The sequence below is a fragment of the Lissotriton vulgaris genome, chromosome 8 (genome assembly GCF_964263255.1).
Source record: "Lissotriton vulgaris chromosome 8, aLisVul1.2, whole genome shotgun sequence".
NCBI lineage: Eukaryota > Metazoa > Chordata > Amphibia > Caudata > Salamandridae > Lissotriton > Lissotriton vulgaris.
The window spans coordinates 1428342304-1428367055 of NC_141696.1; the positions used below are offsets into that span (position 1 = coordinate 1428342304).

Consider the following 24752-nt stretch of genomic DNA (forward strand, 5'->3'; position numbering starts at 1 on the left):
TACTTCGGAACTGGTGGGCCTCTTGACACCTCGGACCTTGTTTCTTTCGGCTAGGCTCTGGTCGGGATCCTCCGCACTCCTCACCGCCTCGTCTGGGTGCTGATCGCAGTCTCCGTCACCTCCGTAGGCCTGAGGGAGATACAGGAAATCCTGCGGGTACGCGTAATTGTCCGTCTTGACTGTGGCAGGGGGCAAAGGCTGCAACGCACCTACCGGCGCGTGGGGTGGGGGAGGGGTCCCTGTTCGGGCGCCAAATTAATGTGGTAAATATTTAATTACCGTCCTAATTTCTATGCAGGTAAGTACTTATAAAATAACTCAGTCGGAAAGAAAGAGACAGAGTCCGTGGTGTTAGAGTTCTAAGGGGTTTTATTCCTTAAAAAGGAATGGTTCAGAACCGGATATCATGTTCCTGCAACCGCTGGGGTTCAGGAAGGGATAGAGCATATTTTATTGATAATACATAACTTTTATACTTAATGCACAGAATGGAAGTCAATACAGAAGGCGTAACAGCTGAGAGAAACGAGATAAGAACACACACGTGTTAGCAATATGTAATCAGAAGGCGTGAGCTAGGGTGTATACAGAGGTGTGTTCTAGAAACGTCACATGAAAGTGTCACAAGTGGGTGGGTACATAGCAGAATTTTGCAATGTCAGCAGAAAGCTGGGGTCTGGATGCGCGCGCAGCTGCATGACGTGTGATTGACGTGAAGCTGGAGGGTGCAGGGGACTTGACATTTACACTAGAGGAAAGAGACAGAAGTCTGGCATGTCAGACCAACTTGTTCCTATATCCTATCAGATATCTGATGTTTGGGAAACATATTATCTAGAAGAAAAGGTCTCTTGGGCAGAGGCTATCCTATACTGACTATGAGTGCGTGCATATGCGCCTGCGTGTCTAGATGTAAAGCGAGGGGGGGCCATGGGCCTACCATGATAACGGGAGCTATGAATTACTTGCATGGAGACAGAAAGGCCGGGCCCTTTGCTCTGCAGCTGAGGGGTTGTTTATCTGCCCTGCTAGACTGGAATGTGTTTTCTGGAAGCTGAGCTTGGCTATACTGATAACGTGAAGGTAAAATACTGTCTTTGGCAGGCAAGCAGGCCGAGCCAGGCCCCGCTCGCCTCGCAGGGAGTAGGACAGAGTTCACGGGGGGGCACCCCACGTTGTAGTTTCAGGAGGCAGAGGTGACTTTGTAATAGAAAAGGCTTGATGGCAGAAATCGGGGCCTAGCTCACACAGGGCCAGGAATACAGAAAGTGCACCATACAAAGACGGTGGCAAGGCATACTTAGGAACGGAAAATCCGACCCATTCAGGGTGGATCTGAAAGAGGACATATTAACGTTGGACGCAAATGTATTTGCGTCTTCATAGCTGGCACAGGAGGGAAGTTACATGCACTTTAAGCTCGTACATGGGGACGGTGGGGTACACGTTAGGGAACATTCCTGACCATACGATTTTTATTTCCTCAATACAACTACGAGGACATATTTGAATCCTCGACAACGTTCCATCTGGATATAATCCATCTGGAGGACTTCAAAAGGGTGATCGGGAGGATGAAATCCACCTTGCTCTACAGGAATGCTTTTACCTGGGTTGAACTGACAACAAATCATGCAAGTACGCACTTTCTGTTTGGCTGCTGCTCGTAAATGTTTATTGAACCAAAGATTTTGAATACTGTCTAACATGGCTTTTTCACCTAAATGTGCTGGACTATGTACTGTATTAATGATAACTTGAACCATAGAATCGGGGAGAAACCATGTAGATTTTCCCTTCGTCATCCATCCCTGATCTGTCTGGACCCCTCCTAGTTCAGTCCATTTCTTTATTTCATCTGGTGTAGCATGTGTCTGTATGTCAATTACATCTAGGGCGGGATCCTTAACTGTCATGCAACGTGTCGGTGTCGAGACTATTGTCTTTGTCATATCATTTGCGTGAGTATGAGTCTGAGCTGTATTCTTGGCTGTGCGATCTGCCAGGTCGTTACCCTGTGTAATGGTATCTGTGACTTTCGTATGTGCCTTGCACTTCATGATGGATATGGCTGTAGGCAGATGTATGGCGTCTAATAGCGCTTGAATGAGGGGACCGTGCTGGATTTTGGCACCGTGAGAAGTCAAGAAACCTCTCTCTCGCCAGAGTACACCGAAATCGTGTACAACTCCGAATGCATAACGTGAATCTGTGTATATGTTAACTCTCTTATTCTTGGCTTGAATACAGGCTTGTGTCAGAGCGATGAGCTCCGCTGCTTGAGCTGACAGGGTGTCAATACAATTCGTTTCTATAACTTCAGTTTCTGTCATGACTGCGTAGGCGGCCACTAACTCTCCTGTATTTGTTCTCATGCATGAACCATCCACATAAAGTGTCAGGTCTGGGTCTGGTAATGAAGTGTCTGTCAAGTCTTGTCTGGGTTTCGTCGTAATAGTAATGACTACGACACAGTCAGGTGCCAAAGGGTCTGTCTCACTTAATGGTAAAAGTGTCGCAGGATTCAGTGTGTTACAGCGTCTGATTTCTATGTGTGGCTGAAACAGTGTCAATTCATATCCTGTCAGTCGTGCTATAGTCAAGTGCTGAGTCTGTGTTCGGTTTAAAAGAACTTCTACGGAATGTGGAACTTGCACTGTCAATTGATGTCCTAACACTATGGAATCGCTTTGTCTGATTGCTAGAGCTGTCGCTGCTACTGATTTCAAGCACGCAGGCAGAGCCTGGGCTACTGGATCCAGTGTACTAGAAAAATAAGCACACGGTTTGTGTGAACCTGCTTGTTCCTGAGTGAGTACTGACAATGCAGTACCTTCGCGTTCTGTGATAAAGAGTGTAAAAGGTTTACTGTAACATGGTGTTGCTAAAACAGGTGCTTGGCATAAGGCTTTCTTTAAGTTTTCAAAAGCTTGTGTATGTTCTTGAGTCCAAGGGAGGACAATCGATGTCGCTGCCTCCTGGGTTGTCAACTGAATGAGTGGCTTTGCTAGAAATGCATACTGAGGAATCCATTGTCTGCAGTAAGAAGTGAGGCCTATAAAGACCCGCACCTCCTTTTGTGTCTTGGGTTGTGACATGTTTACTATTAACTGGATACGGTCAGGTGTGAGCTGTCTCCCCCCTTTGGACAGCAAGTGCCCAAGGTACACAACTTGCTGAACACAGAATTGCAGCTTCGAAGGGGACACCTTGTGCCCCTTGTCGGCCAGAAAATGCAAAACCGTCAGTGATGCTCGTTCACATTCAGGTTCGCTCCGGGCGGTGATCAGTAGATCATCGACATAATGAAGCAGGGCAGTGTCGACAGGCATGTGAATGCTGTCCAGTTGTCTTTTCAGTGCTTGGCTATAGATGCTGGGGCTTTCTGTGAATCCTTGAGGTGCGCGTGCAAATTTGAAGCTTCGTCCATTTAAACAGAATCCGAACAGATATTGTCTTTCTGGATCGATTGGGACACTAAAGAAGGCGTTCTTGAGGTCAATTACAGTAAAGAACGTTGCTTCTGAATCAATAGCTGTCAATAATGAAGAGATATCTGGGACCACAGGATACTGTGGTACAATGCATGTATTCAATTCGCGTAAATCGATAACTAATCGATAAACGGGGGGTGCATTTGGATCAGTACGTTTAAGAATCGGAATGATAGGTGAATTACAAACATTGGAGTCGGTTTCCACAACCACTCCTTGTGCAATAAACTCGTCAATTATTTTCAGTAAAGCCATTACAGCATCAGGTGGTAACTTGTATTGTCGAATGCGTGGCAAAACAACACCTGGCTTGAGTGTGACTCGATATGGTGTAATGTGCATACCACCTACATCAGTGGGGCCTTGTGCCCATAAATGTGCAGGTATATTCTGTAATCTGGGATCAATATCTCTCAACACATAGTGACCCTTAAAGTCACGCAAAAATAATCTTACTCCTTCCGGAGAACAGCAAATAACAGCTCCTAGAGCTTTCAGTGTCTTTATACCTAACAAGTTTTCTGGACATGACTTCGTAAGTAACAAATCTGTAGTACGTGTCAATGGACCAACTGCAAGGGGAAGTGGTTGCGATAATTCATTAACAATAGGCTTTCCTGAAAATCCAAGGGAAACATTCTGTGAGCCTGAGAGGGGTGCCCCTGGAACCTCGTCGTGACTAATAGTTGTCCTGCTTGCCCCTGTATCAATTAAAAACTTTCTGTCTTTCCCTAATACTTGACTATGTACATAAGGACCTTCTTGATCTACAGGAACCTCAATAAGAGGCAAGCCAACCTCCCTCTCTAGGCTGTTTCACGTGTATCGTTGATAATCTGGATAATCATTTTGTGCATACTGGTACATCTGTTGTGTCGTGTTTTGTGTGGCGGCAATGGGCTGTGGCTGTGGTACTGCTACGGTCTGTACTGTCTGTTGTGAGGTATGCATAGGCTGTACATTCTGTGGTACTAGTTGTTGGGTCGCCAGGGACTGATCTTGTCTAGGTGGACGCGGTCTCTCTTTAGTTTTACCTGTAGCGATATTGTGTTTTAAAACTGCACAATCATTTATATAGTGACCTGGCTGTTTACAGTAGTTGCATGTCCCTTTAACAGGAGCTGCCGAATTACTGGACTGGGTCATACCCTTTTTCTGACCATCAGCTGGAACTGACTGAGCAACTAGCATTTTCATTTTCGTGTCTTTCATACGTCTTTGTTCGTGCTCATGTTCTTCTCTAATTCTATTCTGGTGATACTGTAACATTTGTAACATTTGTGAAGGGGTATTTGCTTGCCATGTGCTCTCGACTTTCAGTACTCTGTTCTTAACCTGGGGCAGGGAATTCTCGACTAATTTTGTTACAAAAAGGTGTGGATATGACTCGCTGCTTGCTTTCAGGCCACTATTAATACCAAAACATTTCTCAAATCGGGAATAAAAATCACTAGTGTCTTCATCGGGTTTCTGTTTACAGGCTGAGATTGCACCCCAGTCCTCCTTTTTCGTTGCTAATAAACGTGGCAATACTTGTACTAACAATCCTGGTAACGTTTTAGTTTTGTCCCCAAGCCCAAGCCTGGGGTTCGAGTATTTTCTTCATTTTCTAATGCAGTCCAATCAATCTTTTGCTCTCCCACCTCCCATTCCTTCTCTTTGAGTTTCTCGTAAATACCGGCAGGCAATAGTACTTTTAATATTTTCATAATATCAGGATATGTATAATCACCCATGAGTAACATGTCTTTTATTTCACGGTGAAAACCTGCTGGATCTTTGTCATGGCTAGGCACTAACTTCTTCATTTCCAATAGTTCTATTTTAGTTATTAGCGTGTACACAAACACGCGTCTAAAAGTATTATCTTCATTTCTGACTGGGTGCACTTCTCGTAAGGGATTATGTCTGTCTATGTAATACATTTTTCTTTCCACGGGTGGAGCTGGAACAGACTGTGGACACAGGAAATCACTATATCTGTGCCGATGTTCTAGAATTACTTTAATCAAATCGGTACCTAGGCCTCTCCATTTATTCATGAGTAGTTCTATTAATATATCAGGTAGGGGACCAGGATCAGAGTGTTGGCTTTTATACAATATGAGTAGGTGTTGTATCATGTACATACCAGCTAGTCGTTGTTCGTCTGGGGAAAGGCTCAAAAAGGTTTGTGCTAAAGCATCATCACTATATTTATCAGAATTGTCAGCCCATTGTACTGCTGACCTGGCTAATTCTTGTTCATCCATGGAATCGAGTACATGGTACCCCATTCGTTCTTGAAGTATTTTGTCGGTCGCCTGAAATAAATGTTCAGGGGTCTTTGGGTTTGACATGGCTGCTTGAAAAATTCTCTTACTTTCTGGATGTACCGGACATACTGAATTATTAAAGGGTCTTCCCTTGCCTACATATGCTATCATCTCTCTAGCTGGTAATTGCAATGTTCCTGCTGTGGTCTCTGGTTGTTCCTCCTCCTCCGAGGATTCATTCTTGTCTGACTCTATTACTCTTTCTGGCTGTCTTCTTTCATGTATTTGTATTACTGCTTTTCGGATCCTTCGGTACATGTTTTCTATACAACTCTGTTTATCATGTTTTCCGTCTGCTATATTCTGACCCCATTTGTTAAGTCCTTTCATTTCTTCCTGGTCTGCACCAGGCCTATCTTGGTTTCTTATCAAGCAGTTTATGAAGAAACGTAATATCATTCCTTGAGTGTCAACTTTCTGATGTGCCATGGCCTCGCCAATACTTTCCGGGCCTTGCCCCGTTTGGACAAAAAGATATATTCTGTCTAGATGATCAATCATTCCTGGTAGTATCATTAAATAGTTTGCAACTCGTCGTAGACGTACTGATGCGAGCATCATTCTGTCGTCTTTACCGGGTACTGGATCATATCTACAGTCTGTAAGAGGCTCATTGAGTATATCGTAATTCGCTGATTGGGGTGTACGTTGTTGCGCTAAATCCCTATAGGTCAATCGATGTGTTTGTGGCGGTGTTTGAAAACCTCCTGTCGCACCTCCTGAGGTGCCAGGTAAAAAAGGATTTAGTGGATTCATGCCAGGAAGAATAGGTGCAGGAAGCATTGGGGCTGGAGGAACGGGCGCAGGATGTGGACCGGGAGGAGGAGTCCGTTGTTGCGGAAGTGGGTGCTGATTATCTCGGGGTGGGGTGCCGTCAGCAGGTGGTGTGTGTGGCGGCTGAATATTGATGTATTCGGGAGCTACATCGTCTAAATAGGAAGAAAGGAAAATGTCCTTTGCGGTCTTGTGACGTAATTTAGTCGGAACTAATGGAGGTGGCAGATCTTTCGGTATTTCCGGGGTCGCTTTAGGCAGGCCCTCGGCCAGGACCGGATACAGTCCTGTCATAATGGCATTACTCTTTCTCTCGTGTTGTTCTATTCTAACTCGTTCTCCTTCTTCTAGAAGTTCTTTTTCTTTGGCTTTTTCGGAATCCTCTTTGCTTTTCTCTATTTTTCTGAGTGCTTTCTCTGTGCGTCTATGCGATTCTTTACGCCATAATTCAATGGCATCTTTCTGTGACTGTCTGGCTTTCTTTTTCCATAATGCTTCTTCTACTCTCATGATGCACTCGGCATCCCATGTCCCCGTAACGGGCCATCTCTGATTCTCTGCTAAATCTTTAGTGTAGTCCACCCACAAGTCAAGGAATAATACGGCATCTAGGCCGTGCTTATGATACATAAAATATCCGGGAGTGTCCCTGGGTGGGATGGGAACAGCTTCCTCAAGTATCCCTTTCCTAGTTCTTATTTGTCTTAGTTTAGAGAATAAAGGCATCTTGAACCTTGCTCCTCGATACTTACTCGAACTCGAACATAAACTAATACAATAACCACAGTAATGAAGATCGAACAATCACTCATACCACGACATTAAGACACATTTTAACATTTTCGAAAACGGACAATAATAACTAGAATAAAACTAGATAACTGCATACTGGATGTACTGCTAAACAGTACAGATACACCGCTAAAACAGTGCAGACCGGATATACTGCTAAACAGTACAGATACACCGCTAAAACAGTGCAGACCGGGTCTGTGTACCCAAACCCGTCTAGACCGGCACAAATAAATGCGCTCGTCTAGATGCGTCCCCAGCAACGGTACTCACCGGGAAGCATGGAACGGAAGGCCTCGGAAACTCAACACTGGACTGGACCGGACTGGACTCGACTCGACTCGTGACGTAGATACTTCGGAACTTCGGAAACTGGTGGGCCTCTGAATACCTCGGACCTTGCTCTCTCAGCTAGGCTCTGGTCGGGATCCTCCGCACTCCTCACCGCCTCGTCTGGGTGTCGATCGCAGCCTCAGTCACCTCCGTTGGCCTGAGGGAGGTACAGGAAATCCTGCGGGTACGCGTTGTTGTCCGTCACGGCTGTGGCAGGGGACCGGGCCTGCAACGCACCGCCGGCGCGTAAGTTGGGGGAGGGGTCCCTATTTGGGCGCCAATTATGTGGTAAATTTTAATTACCTATACTTAATTTATGCGGTAAAGTTCAATAAGAATAACTCTGAAAAAAGAAGAGGCAGAGTCCGTGGCATTTGAGGTTTAAAAGGGGTTTTATTCCTTATAAAGGAATTGGTTCGAACCAAGGCAATCGACTTCCATCACCACGAAGGTTCAGGAAGGGATAGACAATACTTTATTAACAGCATATCATATATATAGTCAATGCATACAGTGGTGATGGATGCAGAAGGCGTTGAGGTTCCGTGACGATTTGAACCCGTGTTTTCAATATTGTCGGAAATACATAATATTGGTATCAGTGAACCGCAAATGATCCATTTAGCATATCCTGGTGTTTTCGCTACGTTACGAGCAAGAGCACTCCTGTTATGAACACATTTCCGATCTACCCATGGCATCCATCTTAGATCATGGCAGCCATTTTGTGTTTCTTGCCCTCACATATGCAATAACCTCTGATCACTTCATTTCGATTAAGGACACGTAGCCTTAGCCGGAGATTCACCTCTTTCATGACACGTACACCTTAAACCAGATCACGCTGAAGCTGCATGACTCGACAAAGGCTGCCTCCTCTGCCCGAGGCCAGCCCACCTGAACTGGTTTTCCTGTCCATTGTCCTGATCATGATTAGGCGGCCGAAGCTGGTAGCCTTGCCCATTTACAACCCACAAACATCTCTTATCCCGTTTTTCTATCTTCTGCACCTGGCTCTGCTCCTTTCCTTCTGGGCCTTTATTAGGGGGAGGTAACGAACTTTACGATGAGGCGGTCCGGCTCTTGAATGCAATATTGACAAGGGATTGTGATGGACTAGTGGGAACCCCTCTTCGTGATGTTTGGCATCAGATATTATCGACAGTTCCTGTGTAACGCCAAATATTTATTGTTTAAGACACAAAGGTTTGGGAATGTACTGACATGTGAAATATTTGCCTGAAGCACAATTTTTGGTATATAAGGAGCAACCCTCAATGTACAAATCGAACAGGCTCCTAGTCTCTGCCCGTGTGTAGATTCTGTGACTTCTGTGTCCCTGCAGTAATAAACCTTTGGTCTTTGACGCCACCATCGAGAAGCCCGTGTTTCTGTTCATTTGCGCACCAAGGCAGGTGGAACTCCGGGGTCTTTGGGTGTTGTTCCCTGACACCTCTGGACGGAACCAAAAAGTCCAGAACTCCAGCGTAACAGCTGAGAGAAGAGATAAGAACACGTGTACGTAACAGAAGGCGTGCACAAGGGCGTACACGGAGGTGTGTGCTAGAAACGTCACATAGAGGTGTCACAAGTGGGTGGATCCATAAGAGAATCCTGCAGTGTCAGCAGAAACATGTGGCATAGATGCGCGTACGACAGCATGACGTGTGATTGACGTGGAACTGGAGGGTGAAGGGGACTTGACATTTAGCCTCACATGAGGAGACAGAAGTCTGGGGTGTCAGAACAACCTAATCCCAAATTATATCTAATATCTTGTGTTTGAGGAACTGTATTATCTGGAAGGAAAAGGTCTCTCGGGCGGAGGCTATTCTATACTGACTGTTAGTGCATGTGTAAGCGTCTACGTGTCTACATGAGATGCGAGGGGGCATGGGCCTACCATGGTAACGGGAGCAGTGAATTACTTGCATAGAGACAGTGAGGCCGGGCCCTTTGCTCTGCAGCTGGGAAGGATGTTTACCTAAACTACTAGACAGGAATGTATTTTCGAGGAGCGGAGCAGATAACTTGAAGGCTGAATACAGTCTTGGCAGGCAAGCAGGCCGAGCCAGGCACCGCTAGCCGCGCAGGGAGTAAGACAAAGGTCAGGGGTACGGATGCAGGTCCAGGCTGTAACATCCAGAGGCAGAAGGCAGAAAAAGCTCGATGGCAGAAATCAGGGCCTAACTCGCCAGAGCCGAAAAACGTGAAAGGTGCACCATATAAAGACGGTGGCACGGCATACTTAGGAACAGAATATTCGACCCATTCATGGTGGATCTGAAAGAGGACATGTTAACGTTGGACGCAAATGTATTTGCGTCTTCATAGCTGGTCTAGGAGGGAACATACATGTACTTGAAGCACATACATGGAGACGGTGGGGTTCACGTTAGGGGACACGATTGACCATAAAAATTTATATTACCTCACACAAACGGTCTAAATATAGCGATGCGCACCCTTTGCGAACACAAACTAGGTTGATACATGAAGCCTAAATATCGGGGCCAATTTGAGAAACCAGTTTCACTCTCAGCTGTATTGCACTCATAATGTGACCTTGGTACAGTTCCAATGCCTTTGATTAAAACATCTGGGTCTCATATCAAATAAAAGAAATATGTTACAATTATGTGTTTCTAATCAGAGGTATTGATACATGTGGTTTTTAATTGCAGGTGACCACTGTCATGAGACTCGTCCTACCCTCTAAACTACATATCACGCCAGTTCTCATTTTTGCAGGTGTTAACAAAAAAAACTTGTTTACACTATAAGTTCTATGCCAAATTCACTTGCACGTACAAAATTCCACTAGTCCTTGGGAGTCATTGCAAAGTGGGCCTTTTGCACACCAAAACTGGCAAGCGGGCCTGGATTTACTAACCTTTACACAACGCAGCAAGGCGCATTGCTGCACTGCCTTGCATGAAAAGGAAAAAGCAGAAAGGTGCCATATCTACTAATATAAGGTGCACGTCTAGTCTCTCCCAGTGCTCGTGCATTTCTTCCTAGCGCCAACACAAAATCCCTTGCACAATGGTGCAAGAGTGCTTGTTTTATAGGCAAGATTGTTATTGTGCATACAATTTTACCTTCCTGCATAAAAACAAAATATATTCCTGTTTCTATGAGTGATGCAGAACACAGTGCACATAGAAAGAGGAAGTAACAAACAGAATATAAGATATTTTTCTTTGTCAAACCAGCCTCACAGAGGCACTCAATCCAGGTTTACTGTTTTTAGTAAAACTGAATGTGCATCAAAATACATGGGTGGATACATGAACACCCATGCTCCATCAATGCAACGCCTACCTGATGCAGTGTAACGCAGCACATCCTGTTGGGGGTCTAAGAGCCAACTCTGTGATGTCATCAGGGGAAAAGGATTTGCAATGTCACGTGTGCTAGCATAGTCAATTTCGTGTGTTGGCATCCAAAGATATAAGACTGGAAATGTGTGCTTACAAATATAATGGAAGGCAAAAATGGCTGATGTGCCATGCAAAGGTGATTATTAAAACAGCTTTCCCTGACTCATGGCAGTCTAAGGATTTCTTTTCCATGCCTGTTTATGAAAGGCTGAAATATGGAAAATGTCTTTGTAAACCAGTCCCTAAGTGAAAACACTATATACAAGCTCTAAAGTTTCCTTAAGAAATTACACATCAATGAGCAATTTCTAACACAACTGTTTTGTTGCACATTTTTCTGTCCTGTGTACAAAGTTTATAAAAATAGAAGAAAGACGTTCAATTTTCAGCTTCATGGATGCTACTAAATCAACTTCCTGGTGTCACTCCACTTGCAATCATTATCCTTTGCAATTGTCCCTTTTGTAACCTTCTTCTTGCGACAACATGAGTACGCCATGTTTATAACATCAGGCCTTTTGGTGTAAAGCGAGATTGATACTAACTTACATCAGGTATCACTAGTGGCTGTTGATGTGCTCCTAATGATGCTGACACATGCTATGTTTTCTCTGCACTAAATAGATAAACAACAATGTGCCCTTAGACCTAAAGAGCGGACTGATTGTGGCCATGGCGGTATCTCAGAAAAGGAGTGCCTCTCCAAAGGCTGCTGCTTCGACTCAAGCATCCCCAATGTGATCTGGTGCTACTACTCCAAGGCTCACGGTAATAACTTAATGTCAGGTCATATGACCACTGCTTCTAAGACTTTTGTTACAACACGTTACCAAATGCAGATATTGTGACGGTATCCAAGAGATTCACCAATGCCAAATGACACTGTCTGTAGCATTCTACGGGCCCCATATTGAAAATGAGCACCATTATAACATGAGGCTAAAGATCCAGTGACATCAGTTCCTGTCTGTAGACTTGTGTTACAACAAGTTAGCAAATGCAGATATTGTGAAGGTACCCAAGAGAATCAACCCACCTTGCCTTCCTTAAGGAAATGGTGGACCCCTACAAATGATACATCTACATTTTACCAACTTCTTACATGCTTGATATGAGCCTTGTCCTAAGGAGCCTGAATGGATCTGAAAAATGCTTTCAATAAGTGGTAACCAATGCCAAATGACACTGTCTACAGCATTCTACAGGCACCATATTGAACATGAGCACTATTATACCATGAGGCTAAAGAGCCAGTGACATCAGTTCCTGTCTGTTTGCGCCCTCATTGACACAGGATTTAACGCTGACGGTGTTCGCCTGTCCTTTATGTTTGTCATGGTATTCTACTGTTCAGAATGTATTCTTCAAGATTTTCAGGTTCTACACCTTGTGAATCATGCCCTAAATCAATGTCTAACTTGGGCTACCTGAGAGATTGCATGCATTTTTTATTGAGATCACATACATCACTCTCCCTTTCACAAAAAGTTCAGGAGATCAGAGGAACACTCATTGTTGTCTTCAAAACTGATTCCTTAAATACACTTTTCTCCACCTGGCTCTCAGCTCAGCAAGCCGATTTCCAGGGTGATATGTTAGCAATATTCACCACCGAATTCTCTGCTACACATAGAGGCATAATGCAAAATAATGAGTCCCCCACCTGTAGAATGTTGTGTTGTGCCTTGACACCCCTATATCTCACAGATATTAACATGACTCGGGCCAAATGGGGGGGTCTTAAAAGGTCCAGGGACTGACCCAAATCACTTTTCCAGAGCTGTCATGGTTGTGGGTGACATTCTTTCCAGCTTTTCCTCTTCATCAAAAACGTGTAGCCCAAGAGTGTAGCCATTAACAAAGGCAATACAAGCACTGACTCTTACAATTCCAGTGTTTAAGATGACTGAATAATTGCTGCGGCTAGACTTGCCTTGAAGACTTCAAGCATGATATGTTTGTTAGCCAGATATACTCACACATTAGGGGGAAATCATAGTCTTTAAAGATTCAAGGAGTTGATGCAGGATGTAATGGCTCTGTCAGAGCAGGGCATGTAGACTAATCTGAATGTGGCTGGTTCTTTAGCTAGGTTATTGGACTTCTTTCTGGTTCTGCGAAGGCATGTATGGATGAAAACTACCTGGCCCCTGTCTAAAGGACATGACCGAGACTTAGGCAATGAAGTAATGGGTTATTGGGTTCTCATTTGGGTAAGCCAATGACTGACCAGTCCATTAGGAGACAGAATGGAATGTACTACATACTCTGCTCACTACATCCTCTGTGGATGTACAAACGACATTATGTTTTCGGCTAACATCATCATTTGTTCAGGGAGTTCTTCAGAAGTTCTGGTTCCACATTACTTGTTTAATTCGATGGGAGCATGACAATTGGAAGGAGCTGTTGTCACTGGTGTCCGTGCATTCCATTATAATGGCATTGAACTCACTTTGTTTGTGATGCTGTATTCGATGTCTTTTGGCTACAACTGGAGCCAGCACAGCCGTTGCAAATAGGTGTCTGGTCCAGTCTGGTTGCAGAAATTATGTTCATGCAAACAATGTCCTGGATCTGAATCATCCATGAGAAATAATGTTATAGAAGATAAGTTCACTTTCTATGTTGATCGTGGAATGCTAGAGTTTGGTGAATCATATAGCCCCATAACCATTCTCATTGTGCATCCATATTTACTGAGGAACACAGAACAGTCTCATCTTTTATAGAATGTAGAGAGTAAAGTGTTCAGGGGCTGCAATGGAAGCCTATGCCAGAGTTTATTTGGGAAAAGTTAACCACTTTGACAATTATTTTGAAACCAGGTTCGCCCACAAAATTGATGGAATGATAAAAGACGTATCAATACAGTAGACACGTTGAAAGACAATAATGTGGATCGCTGAAGTGCCAAGTTCAGGTTTGGGGAGCAATATGTATCTCCCATCCTTGAAAGAAAAAGGGACCATCAATGAAATAAATGGGAAGCTCTTTGGTCAGGAAAAGGGTACCAAGATTCACAAATGTCAAAGCAGATTTTTGCCCATGGGAAAAGTAATTTTCATCCTAATTTGCAACATGAATGTGATTGCCGGATTTGACTACTACAGCATCTACACATTAGATGCCTGGGAGGCAACTGATCGTCTGTATACTTGCACTTAAAATATATGGGAAGTAGCATTAGTTTTGCCTTCAAAAAGGTTCACCCTAAGATAATTTATACTGCCTATCAAACCATAAAAGTAGGCAAGACTCTAGACTCAGACAAGTTATTAGTTCAATCAATCAATCATTCTGCATTGATATAATGTTGCTAATCACCTGTGAGGGAATCCAAGTTGCAAGTGCTGCTGCAGCAGGGGCTCAGTTGAACAGAAATGTCTTGAGTATTTTTCTGAATTTCAGCAGGGAGGATGAGATCCGTAGGTGAAGTAGAAGGTCATTCCAGGACTTTGCTGTGAGGTAGGAGAAAGATCGTTTTACACTCATGCTGTTGCGAACGAGGGTGCGTGGACGAGGCAGAGGGATGGGGAGTACAGGTGTCTGGATGGAAGTGGGAAGTTCAGTCAGTGGTTGATGTCAACTGGTCCTTAGTGGTCAAGGGCTTTTGAAGGTGTAGATCAGCATCTTGAACTGTCATCACTTCTGAATGGGAAGGCCGTGGAGCTCATTGAGGTTGGGGGTGATGTGGGTTCTTTTAGAGAGGTCAAGGATGAGCCTGGCTGCTGTGTTCTGGATATTTTGCAGTCTCTTGAGGAGGTGTGAGGTGATTCCTATGATGAGTGCATTGCAGTAGTCCAATTGGCTGCTGACAAGGGCTTGAGTGATGGTCCATCTGGCGTCGATGGGGAACCACTTGAAGATCGTGAGTAGCATGTGGAGAGTGAGTAAGCAGATGGACGATGCAGGGTTGATCTGTTTTTCAATGAGTGATTGCTGTCTAGTATGATGCAGAGGTTGAAGGGGTGGCTGGTCGGTGTGGGTGAGGGTCCTAGTTTTGGGGGTGCCAACAGGCGTTGCTCCTTGGGGAGGTGTTGCGCCCGAAGATCAGCTCTTCTGTCTCATCTGTTTTGAATTTTAGCCAGTTGTTTCTTGTCCAGTCGGCGATGCTCTTCATGCACCTGCAGAAGTTGGTTAATGTGTCAGAGGGTCTTCTGATAGCGAGAGGATGAGCTGGATAGCATCATCATAGGATAAGATGTTTAGTCCATGCGATGTGACAACTTTAGCCAGGGAAGTCATGTAGGTGTTTGACAGTGTAAAGCTGAGGGCCAAACTTTGAGGGATGCTGCAGATGGTGTTTTTTGATTCAAAGTTGAAGGGAGGAAGGCGGATTCTCTGGTTTCTTTCTGTGAGGAAGGAGGTGATCCACTAAAGGATGTCTCCTTGGATTCTAGTATTGTGAGGCCTTTGGATCAGGGTGTGGTGTGATACTGTGCTGAATGCTTTGGTGAGGTCAAGGATGATCAGGGCTGCCATTTTCCCTTGGTCAGGGAGGAATCTGATGTTGCCTATGATTTTAATCGGGGCAGTGTTGGTGCTGTGGTTGGTGCGGAATCCAGATTGGAAAGTGTCCAGAAGATTGTTGTTCTTTAGATGCTCTGTGAGTTCGTGGTTGATATCCTCCTCCTAGATTTTCGTGGGAAAAGGCAGCAGAGAGATGGGGCAGTAGTTCTTGAGTTTGTTGGGGTCGGCAGATAGTTTCTTGAGTAGGGGTGACTTCTATGTGTTTCATTTCTTTGGGGACCGCAACTGTGGTGATGAATGTGTTAAATATGGCGTTGAGCTTGCTGCTGATCATCTTACTTCTGAGTTTGGAAGATGTGGTGGGGGCAGGGGTCCATGGTTCCTCCTGAGTGGACGGAGCTCAAAACGTCTGTGGTGTCTTGCTTAGTGAGCTGGTCACAGGTGGTGAGCAGGTGGTCATAGTGTTCCTCATTCATGGCAGCAAGATGGTTGAGGATGTCGGTGGCTTGGTGTTTGAGGTTTCTGTAGATGGTGGAGATCTTTTGGTGGAAGTAGTCTGCCAGTGTCACAGAGTTCCTGTGAAGAAGTGATGACATTTTTGGTGGCTGAGGGGCTGGAGAACTGTGCAACGATGTTGAAGCGTCCTTTGCTGGTGGATGGCGCCTGCTTCAATGCAACCGGACAAGACACTACTTTTCATCTTTTTCTGGAGTTGGTGGTATTAATTGTGGGCTGTCTTGAATTTGGTTTCATTTGGCTCCATTTGGTTGATCTTTACAGGGGAATGCTCATGCACCACTGAGGTGCCTTTTTATTCTGAGACATGCAAAAGTTCCTGCTACTTTCTAGATGGTCAGAGATTACACAGACTTTTATGAAAGGTGCTACCCTTCCAACTAAATTCATTTTACATCTCAATTCTTGGTTCTTGTTTTAATAAAAAAAACTATTGTTGAATAGATTCAGGATTGGATGGTAGATGAATCAATCATTATCCTGGTCAAGGTGGGTTTCTTCTAGAGAATGCTATTGAAGTAAGACTGCATCATGAAAAATGTTGTGTTCAAAAGATTGGCTATTTCTAGTCTTATGAGACTGCTAGAGAAAGTTTGATGGCATCATTAAAATGTTTAAGAACAAAGAGATGGCTTGGTGCACAGCGATGAGTTTACTGAAAAGTTCTACTGAGTTTTTTGAAGTTGGTGAAAGATTGGGTGCTCCACCGAGTAGCATACCCATCCAAGTACGCTCAATGAATGATGCTTGGTTTGCGCACAAACGTTGATAGTGCGTCCCTGCGGTTGGGCACACCTTTGGGTTTGTCACAAAAGGACAGACTCCGTTGTACTTTGATTATTTATTGTTATTATAAGTTCAACAAATTCATTTGTATTGCGTTTTCATTGGGAGAATATTTCATTTCATATCCTTATTTAGTTGATAATAGTGCACATTTGTAGTGAAAAACGAAAACGCTGCAATGCATTTCGGGCATTGGCCCTTTCTCAAGGAGCTCTGTTGGTGAAAATAACATCATTGCTATACGCTCTAATGTATAATATTCATCACACAAGATCAAAGAATCGAAAATAACGTGCAAAACGTATAAACTATGTCGATGTGTTTTAAATGAGTTCATGCTTAACGTGTGTGGTGATGGTCAATGAAAGGGCATAGTGGCATTGCAACATGTCAGATAACAAAGAAACTGAAAATTCATGAAAACATAGAGCAAAAAAAATACCGGGTGTTTCCTAATCGCAGCACTGTTGGGGCATTCAAAGGTTTGCGCTGTTGAGGAAAAACGGCAGAGGTTAAAAAATATTGTGTTGAGCCTTGGTAGGTCAACAAAGTGACTCGATTTGGTCTCACGCCTTAACTTACTTGGGCTTTGAAGCTCGACAAGTTTCAAGGATCTCCGCTCGTGACTGACTCAAATTGAGACACTGAAGTGAGCTGAACGTGGGTGTGTTACGGCGTTCAGTCGGGGATTTAAACCTGACAGGCGCCCGGAAAGGTTTGTTGTGTCGGGAAATAGAAAGCGGACTAGTGAAATTAGTAAAAGATGGCGGCCATCTTACCATAGGTTAAGTCATGGATGATAGGAGACGTGCAGGGGATGCACTGTCTACAAGGGAAAGATGAAAGGGGGTGAAAACAAAAACGTGTGTAAAAATGTTGTGTCACTGAGTGCAAAAAGCATGGGGAACACATACTGATGCAAACCAAAACTGGAACAACAAAAATTGATGCAAACAAACCACACAATTTGTAATGCGTTTCAGTATCATATAGATTTTTACAGATAACAACTAAGTTCAATACGGTCATTAAGACCGAATGGTTTCAAAGATTGTAACCGATAAATCCAGGCTGTCTCTCGTTGTAGTAGAGATTTGTTGTTGTCTCTACCTTCACTCTTCACAACCAACTCCAATACCATGAATTTTAACTGAGCGATGTTGTGTCTTTGTTCATGGAAGTGCAAGGCTATGCTGGATCGTTCGTTTTTTGTCTGTATGTTATTTATTTATTTTATTTATTTATTAAGCAATTTGTATTGCGCAGACTAAACCCGAAGGTATCAAGGCGCCTATCAAAATCAATAAACAGAAAATATACAGAATATAGAATGCCACCAATGCAGAATGCCACTAGGGGTATGCAAGTATGAAGAGATGAGTTTTGAGCGTAGATCTAAAAGTTTGCAGAGAGGGGCTGGATTTTACTTCGAGAGGGAGGGCATTCCACCACTTGGGTGCCAAAAAGGAAAAGGCCTTACCTCCCCATCTTACTTTTCTGACACGGGGTACAGAGAGGAGGAGTTTGTGACCGGAACGAAGATTTCTACTAGGGTTGTGCCGAGAAAGAATGGATCCCATACTTGTAAGGTTGGGTTTAGCAAGAGCTTTATACACCAGGCACAGGGATTTGAAACGGATCCGGTATTCAACGGGGAGCCAGTGCAGTTGTTTTCGGGCTTCTGTATGTTAGATTTGTGCTCTTTGAGTCTTATCTTTATTTTTCTCTCAGTTTTCCCTATGTAGATCTTCCCACATGGGCACTTTAATAGGTAAATGAGGTTCATGGAGTCACAAGTAGCGTTGACGTTCACTTTGATGCTGTGTCCCCTCATGGGGTGGCTTATGCTGCTCCCTCGTTATTTTCGCTTTTTTTATCTTGTGTGATGAATATTATACATTAGAGCGTATACCAATGATGTTATTTTCACCAACAGAGCTCCTTGAGAAAGGGCCAATGCCCGAAATGCATCGGAGCTTTTTAGTTTTTCACTACAAATGTGCACTGTTATCAACTAAATAAGGATATGAAATGAAATATTCGCCCAATAAAAACGCAATACAAATGAATTTGTTGAACTTATAATAACAATAAATAATCAAAGTACAACGGAGTCTGTCCTTTTGTGACGAACCCAAAGGTGTGCCCAACTGCAGGGACGCACTAACAACGTTTGTGCACAAACCAAGCATCATCAAAATGCTGCCATTTCTGGATGCTGCCTGAGAGCATTAAAGCCCAGTTGAGTCTAACTGTAGGCTCCACGTTCATAATTAGGCCCTGGTCCATTTTGAGCCATCAAGAAAAACAAATAGGCTGTTGTATTATATCTCGTGAGATTTTTCAAAAACACCCTCTTGAACCCTTTGGATCAAAAATATAAAAATGCTTTGGGCCCTACTTTTTAGGGATAAACATAGGTCAACCATGTCAAGGTGTCATTTGTCGTAATTGCAGATGGCACTGTTCTATCAGTCCAAGAAAAATCTAGTGGTGCAGCAGATATTTTTATTCTAGACCCAAACACATTTTTGTGTAACAATAATTAGGTTTTGTCACACTAATCTGATCCTGAATTACCCTTAGTGGTATTGGTCCTCCAATGGACCTTGTTGGTCATAGTGAGGGGTAAGAAGCAAGGTGACAAATGTATTGATAGCCAGCTCACAAATTAATGAGCACATTTAAATACACAACCGTCAGGACCATACCAAAAAAATAAAGGATTACGACTGGAAGGTCAAAACCACTAAAAAAGTTCAGTCTAACGAGAATCATACAGACCAGAAATTCTATGATGGCTACACAGAACATAAGTAGTAGAAACTGATGCTCAGAACATAATCTATTATTATCTCTATAATGCCTTATAAAACCTTTGTAAGCACAGTTTATAGGGCAAGAACATTTGAGACACAATTAATAAAGGACTTAGATAAATTTGAAGTATTTGGTTATTGTATTAAAGATTAGGCGTGGGCGGAATTTGCGTAATCGCGTTATGCTAATCTCCGTGAAACAGTAGAAAATCTCGGCGAACACGCAGAAATTCCACGAACACGTGGAATTGCTTGTTCGTGATGCTTTTTTACTGTTCTCAATCGCTGTTTAAGTGCTCGGGGGAAATGTTTTGCGAACACGCATTTGAGAACGCGAACATGCAAAAAAGTTCGCGAAGTCACAGAATGCAGAATTTTGGGCAGTTTCGCGTTCTCCGCGGAACGCAAAATTACCCAAATACCTTAAATTCCGCGAGCGGAACGGAATTTACCGCTCTGGTCTAGTAGAGAATCTCCTTGCTTGAAATTTGCTCTGAATCACTGAGTCTCTTTCTCAATACTCAGTACTGAACAGTAAAATATAAAATTCTAAATGTTAATTGAACACAAAGCAATGAACAAATGTCAGCTATTGCACTTTTCTTAGTCTTTGTTTCATTTTCAGTTAGCTTGGTATGGAATCCTTAAAAGGTCTGTTAAAACTTCTCTTTCTGCCTTTTCTCTCTCAGGAACAACAATTTCAGCACATGAGACAGCTCACAGAGGAAGAGAACAAGAGCATTCAGGCAAGGAGCTTATAGGGTATCCAGGTTTGAGGTCTTTGGGCAAAAATGGAGATTTTCAAACAAGCACGGGAAGAGAGAACCACTCTTTCCAAAAGAACGGTGTCAACGATTTCACTAGGGAGAGTTGGGGAGAAGGGGTCAGACAATCAGTAGGAAAAAAGTGCCTCAGGGATTGAATATGGCCTTAATTGGGTCTTGAAACAACAGGGATGTGCCATGCCAAGGTGATTATTACAACAGTTTTTCCCTGACTCATGCCAATCTAAGGATTGCTTTTCTATGCCTGTTTATGAAAGGCTGAAATATGGAAAATATCTTTGTAAATCAGTCCCTAAGTGAAAATACTATATATAAGCTCTAAAGTTTCCTTAAGAAATTACACATCAATGAGCAATTTCTAACACAACTGTTTTGTTGCATATTTTTCTGTCCTGTGTATAAAGTTTATAAAAATAGAAGAAAGACGTTCAATTTTCAGCTTCATGGATGCTACTAAATCAACTTCCTGGTGTCACTCCACTTGCAATCATTATCCTATGCATTTGTGCCTTTTGTACCCTTCTTCTTGCGACAACATGAGAACGCCAAGTTTATAACATCAGGTATTTTGGTGTAAAGCGAAATTGATACTAACTTACATCAGGTATCACTAGTGGCTGTTGATGTGCTCCTAATGATGCTGACACATGCTATGTTTTCTCTGCACTAAATAGATAAACAACAATGTGCCCTTGGACCTAAAGAGCGGACAGATTGTGGCCATGGCGGTATCTCAGAAAAGGAGTGCCTCTCCAAAGGCTGCTGCTTCGACAAAAGCATCCCCAATGTGATCTGGTGCTACTACTCCAAGGCTCACGGTAATAACTTAATGTCAGGTCATATGACCACTGCTTCTAAGACTTTTGTTACAACACGTTACCAAATGCAGATATTGTGACGGTATCCAAGAGATTCACCAATGCCAAATGACACTGTCTGTAGCATTCTACGGGCCCCATATTGAAAATGAGCACCATTATAACATGAGGCTAAAGATCCAGTGACATCAGTTCCTGTCTGTTTGCGCCCTCATTGACACAGGATTTAAAGCTGACGGTGTTCGCCTGTCCTTTATGTTTGTCATGGTATTCTACGTTGTTCAGGATGTATTCTTCAAGATTTTCAGGTTCTACACCTTGTGAATCATGCCCTAAAAAAATGTCTAACCTGGGCTACCTGAGAGATTGCATGCATTTTTTATGGAGATCACATACATCACTCTCCCTTTGACAAAAAGTTCATGAGATCAAAGGAACACTCATTGTTGTCTTCAAAACTGATTCCGTAAATGAGTGTTGTTTTTCTCCACCTGGCCTCTCAGCTCAGCAAGCTGATTTCCAGGGTGATATGTTAGCAATATTCGCCACCGAATTCTCTGCTACACCTAGAAGCAAAATGCAAAATAATGAGTCTCCCACCAGTAGAATATTGTGTAGTGCCTTGACACCCCTATATCTGACAGATATTAAATGACTCAGGCCAAATGGAGGGGGTCTTAAATGGTCCAGGGACTGACCCAAACAAGGCCCCATTTTGACCCAAGGACTCAAATACTTTTTTCAGAGCTGTCATGGTTGTGGGTGACATTCTTTCCAGCTTTTCCTATTCATCAAAAACGTTTACCCCAACAGTGTAGCCATTCACAAAGGCAATCTAAGCACTGACTCTTACAGTTCCAATGTTTAAAATGACTGAATAATTTCTGCGGCTAGACTTGCCTTGAAGACTTCCAGCATGATATGTTTGTTAGCCAGATATACTCACACATTAGGGGGAAATCATAGTCTTTAAAGATTCAAGGAGTTGATGCAGGATGTAATGGCTCTGTCAGAGCAGGGCATGTAGACTAATCTGAATGTGGCTGGTTCTTTAGCTAGGTTATTGGACTTATTTCTGGTTCTGTGAAGGCATGTATGGATGGGGACTACCTGGCCCCTGTCTAATGGACATGGTTGAGACTTAAGCTATGAAGTAGTGGGCTATTGGGTTCTCATTTGGGTAAGCCAATGACTGACCAATCCATTAGGAGGCAGAATGGAATGTACTACATACTCTGCTCACTACATCCTCTGTTGATGGACAAACTACATTATGTTTTCTGCTAACATCATCATTAGTTCAGGGAGTTCTTCAGAAGTTCTGGTTCCACATTACTTGTTTCATTCTGATATCCCTGGCATGGGTCAGGAAACTGTGGTGCTCTGACCTGCTACAAATCAGTTCTGAAACGCCTCACCTCCTTCCAGCAATAGAGATTCTATTGTCCCAGAGACGAATTGCTCCACTCAGACCTTCAGTTCCCAAGGCTTATTTCCTGGAAATTGCAGCTCTCTCATCATGTGAACTTCCTTTATAGGTAATGGTTATTTTGTTGGCAGCTAGATACCCTTCTATGAGAGTGGATGACTGTAGCAGATAGTTCTTTTTCAATCTATGTAGTATTCTCAGTCCTTAGATCAGATTGTGCCAGTGTGGTTGGTTAGAGACAAAAATTTACCGCTGAACTGCGGCGATTTTAACCACAAATAAACCTTGGTATTACCAAGGTTTATCGCAAATGCGATAAAAATCGCCGCAATGCATGAATATCGCTGAAAAGTCAGCGATATTCATGCATTACCGAGCTAATGCTCTTAGCCATGTTATCCACCTCCCATTGGATAACATTGCTAAGAACTGCTCAGGGCAGGTGTTAGCTCTTGGAGATATTTGCGCTTAGCGCGAATATCTCCAAAAGTTGGTAATAGGAGATAACGATGTTAGCGACTGTTTTCAGTCTCTAACATCTTGGCACGCCCACTTTGCATGTCATTAGTGATAAATATCACTGACATGCAAACTGGGGCCCAAGATGGTCGCTATCTCCTACTACCTGTCGCTAACTGGTGTTAGCGACAGCTAGGTAATAGGGAGATAATTTTATCTCCGCTTTCTTGGCTTTTAAAGCCAAAAAAGCGGAGATAAACCCCCTTGATAATATGCCCCAAGGTTCTTTAGCAATAGAGGGTCTAAATATCAATGCCATTAAATCATACTTAGTTGCCAAGTCTATTTGCATTATTTATCCTAATCAAGCTTCTTCCCTTAACAAACTTTTATGACTTTTTTATTAGCTATGAAGACAATACATTGGGAAGGGGCATTAAAAAGCAATCCAACTACACTTGGTCTTCCCTTATGGTTAATCACAATATAAGCATGCTAGCAAAATGCCTCTGAAATGTTTCAGAGCGTGCTATGTTAGTAGACTCTGAAACAGCACCAACTTTGTATTATTTGATCGTTGTCATCTCAGCTTCGATAGGAACATGAAAATTGGAAGGAGCTGTTGTCACTGGTGTCCGTGCATTCTATTATAATGGCAATGAACTCACTTTATTTGTGATGCTGTATTCAATGTCTTTTGGCTACAACTGGAGCCAGCACAGCCGTTAAAAATATGTGTCTGGTCCAGTCTGATTGCAGAAATTAGGTTCATGTAAACAATGTCCTGGATCTGAATCATCTATGAGAAATAATATTCCAGAAGATAAGTTCACTTTCTATGTTGATCGTGGAATGCTAAAGTTTGGTGAATCATATAGCCCCATAACCATTCTCATTGTGCATCCATATTTACTGAGGAACACAGAACAGTCTCATCTTTTGATAGAATGTAGAGAGTAAAGTGTTCTGGGGCTGCAATGGAAGCCTATGCCAGAGTTTATTTGGGAAAAGTTAACCACTTTGACAATTATTTTGAAACCAGGTTCGCCCACAAAATTGATGGAATGATAAAAGACGTATCAATACAGTAGACACGTTAAAAGACAATAATGTGGATCGCTGAAGTGCCGAGTTCAGGTTTGGGGAGCAATATGTATCTCCCATCCTGGAAAGGAAAAGGGACCATCAATGGAATAAATGGGAAGCTCTTTGGTCAGGAAAAGGGTACCAAGATTCACAAATGTCAAAGCAGATTTTTGCCCATGGGAAAAGTAATTTTCATCCTAATTTGCAATATGAATGTGATTGCCGGATTTGACTACTACAGCATCTACACATTAGATGCCTGGGAGGCAACTGATCGTCTGTATACTTGCACTTAAAATATATGGGAAGTAGCATTAGTTTTGCCTTCAAAAAGGTTCCCCCTAAGATAATTTATACTGCCTATAAACCATAAAAGTAGGCAAGACTCTAGACTCAGACAAGTTATTAGTTCAATCAATCAATCTGCATTGATATAGTGTTGCTAATCACCTGTGAGGGAATCCAAGTGCTGCTGCAGGAGGGGCTCAGT

At 43.1% G+C, this 24752-nt stretch overlaps 1 protein-coding gene across 1 annotated transcript in view; it reads left to right on the forward strand.

The window, feature by feature from the left end:
• Nucleotides 1–24752, forward strand: part of LOC147698870 (uncharacterized) — a 352061-nt gene that overhangs the window by 66766 nt on the left and 260543 nt on the right. Inside the window, exons 2-4 of the mRNA XM_086935488.1 lie at nt 11716–11859; nt 20375–20431; nt 21145–21288. Coding sequence (XP_086791614.1) covers nt 11716–11859; nt 20375–20431; nt 21145–21288 — 345 coding nt within the window. The remainder of the gene's footprint in view (nt 1–11715; nt 11860–20374; nt 20432–21144; nt 21289–24752) is intronic.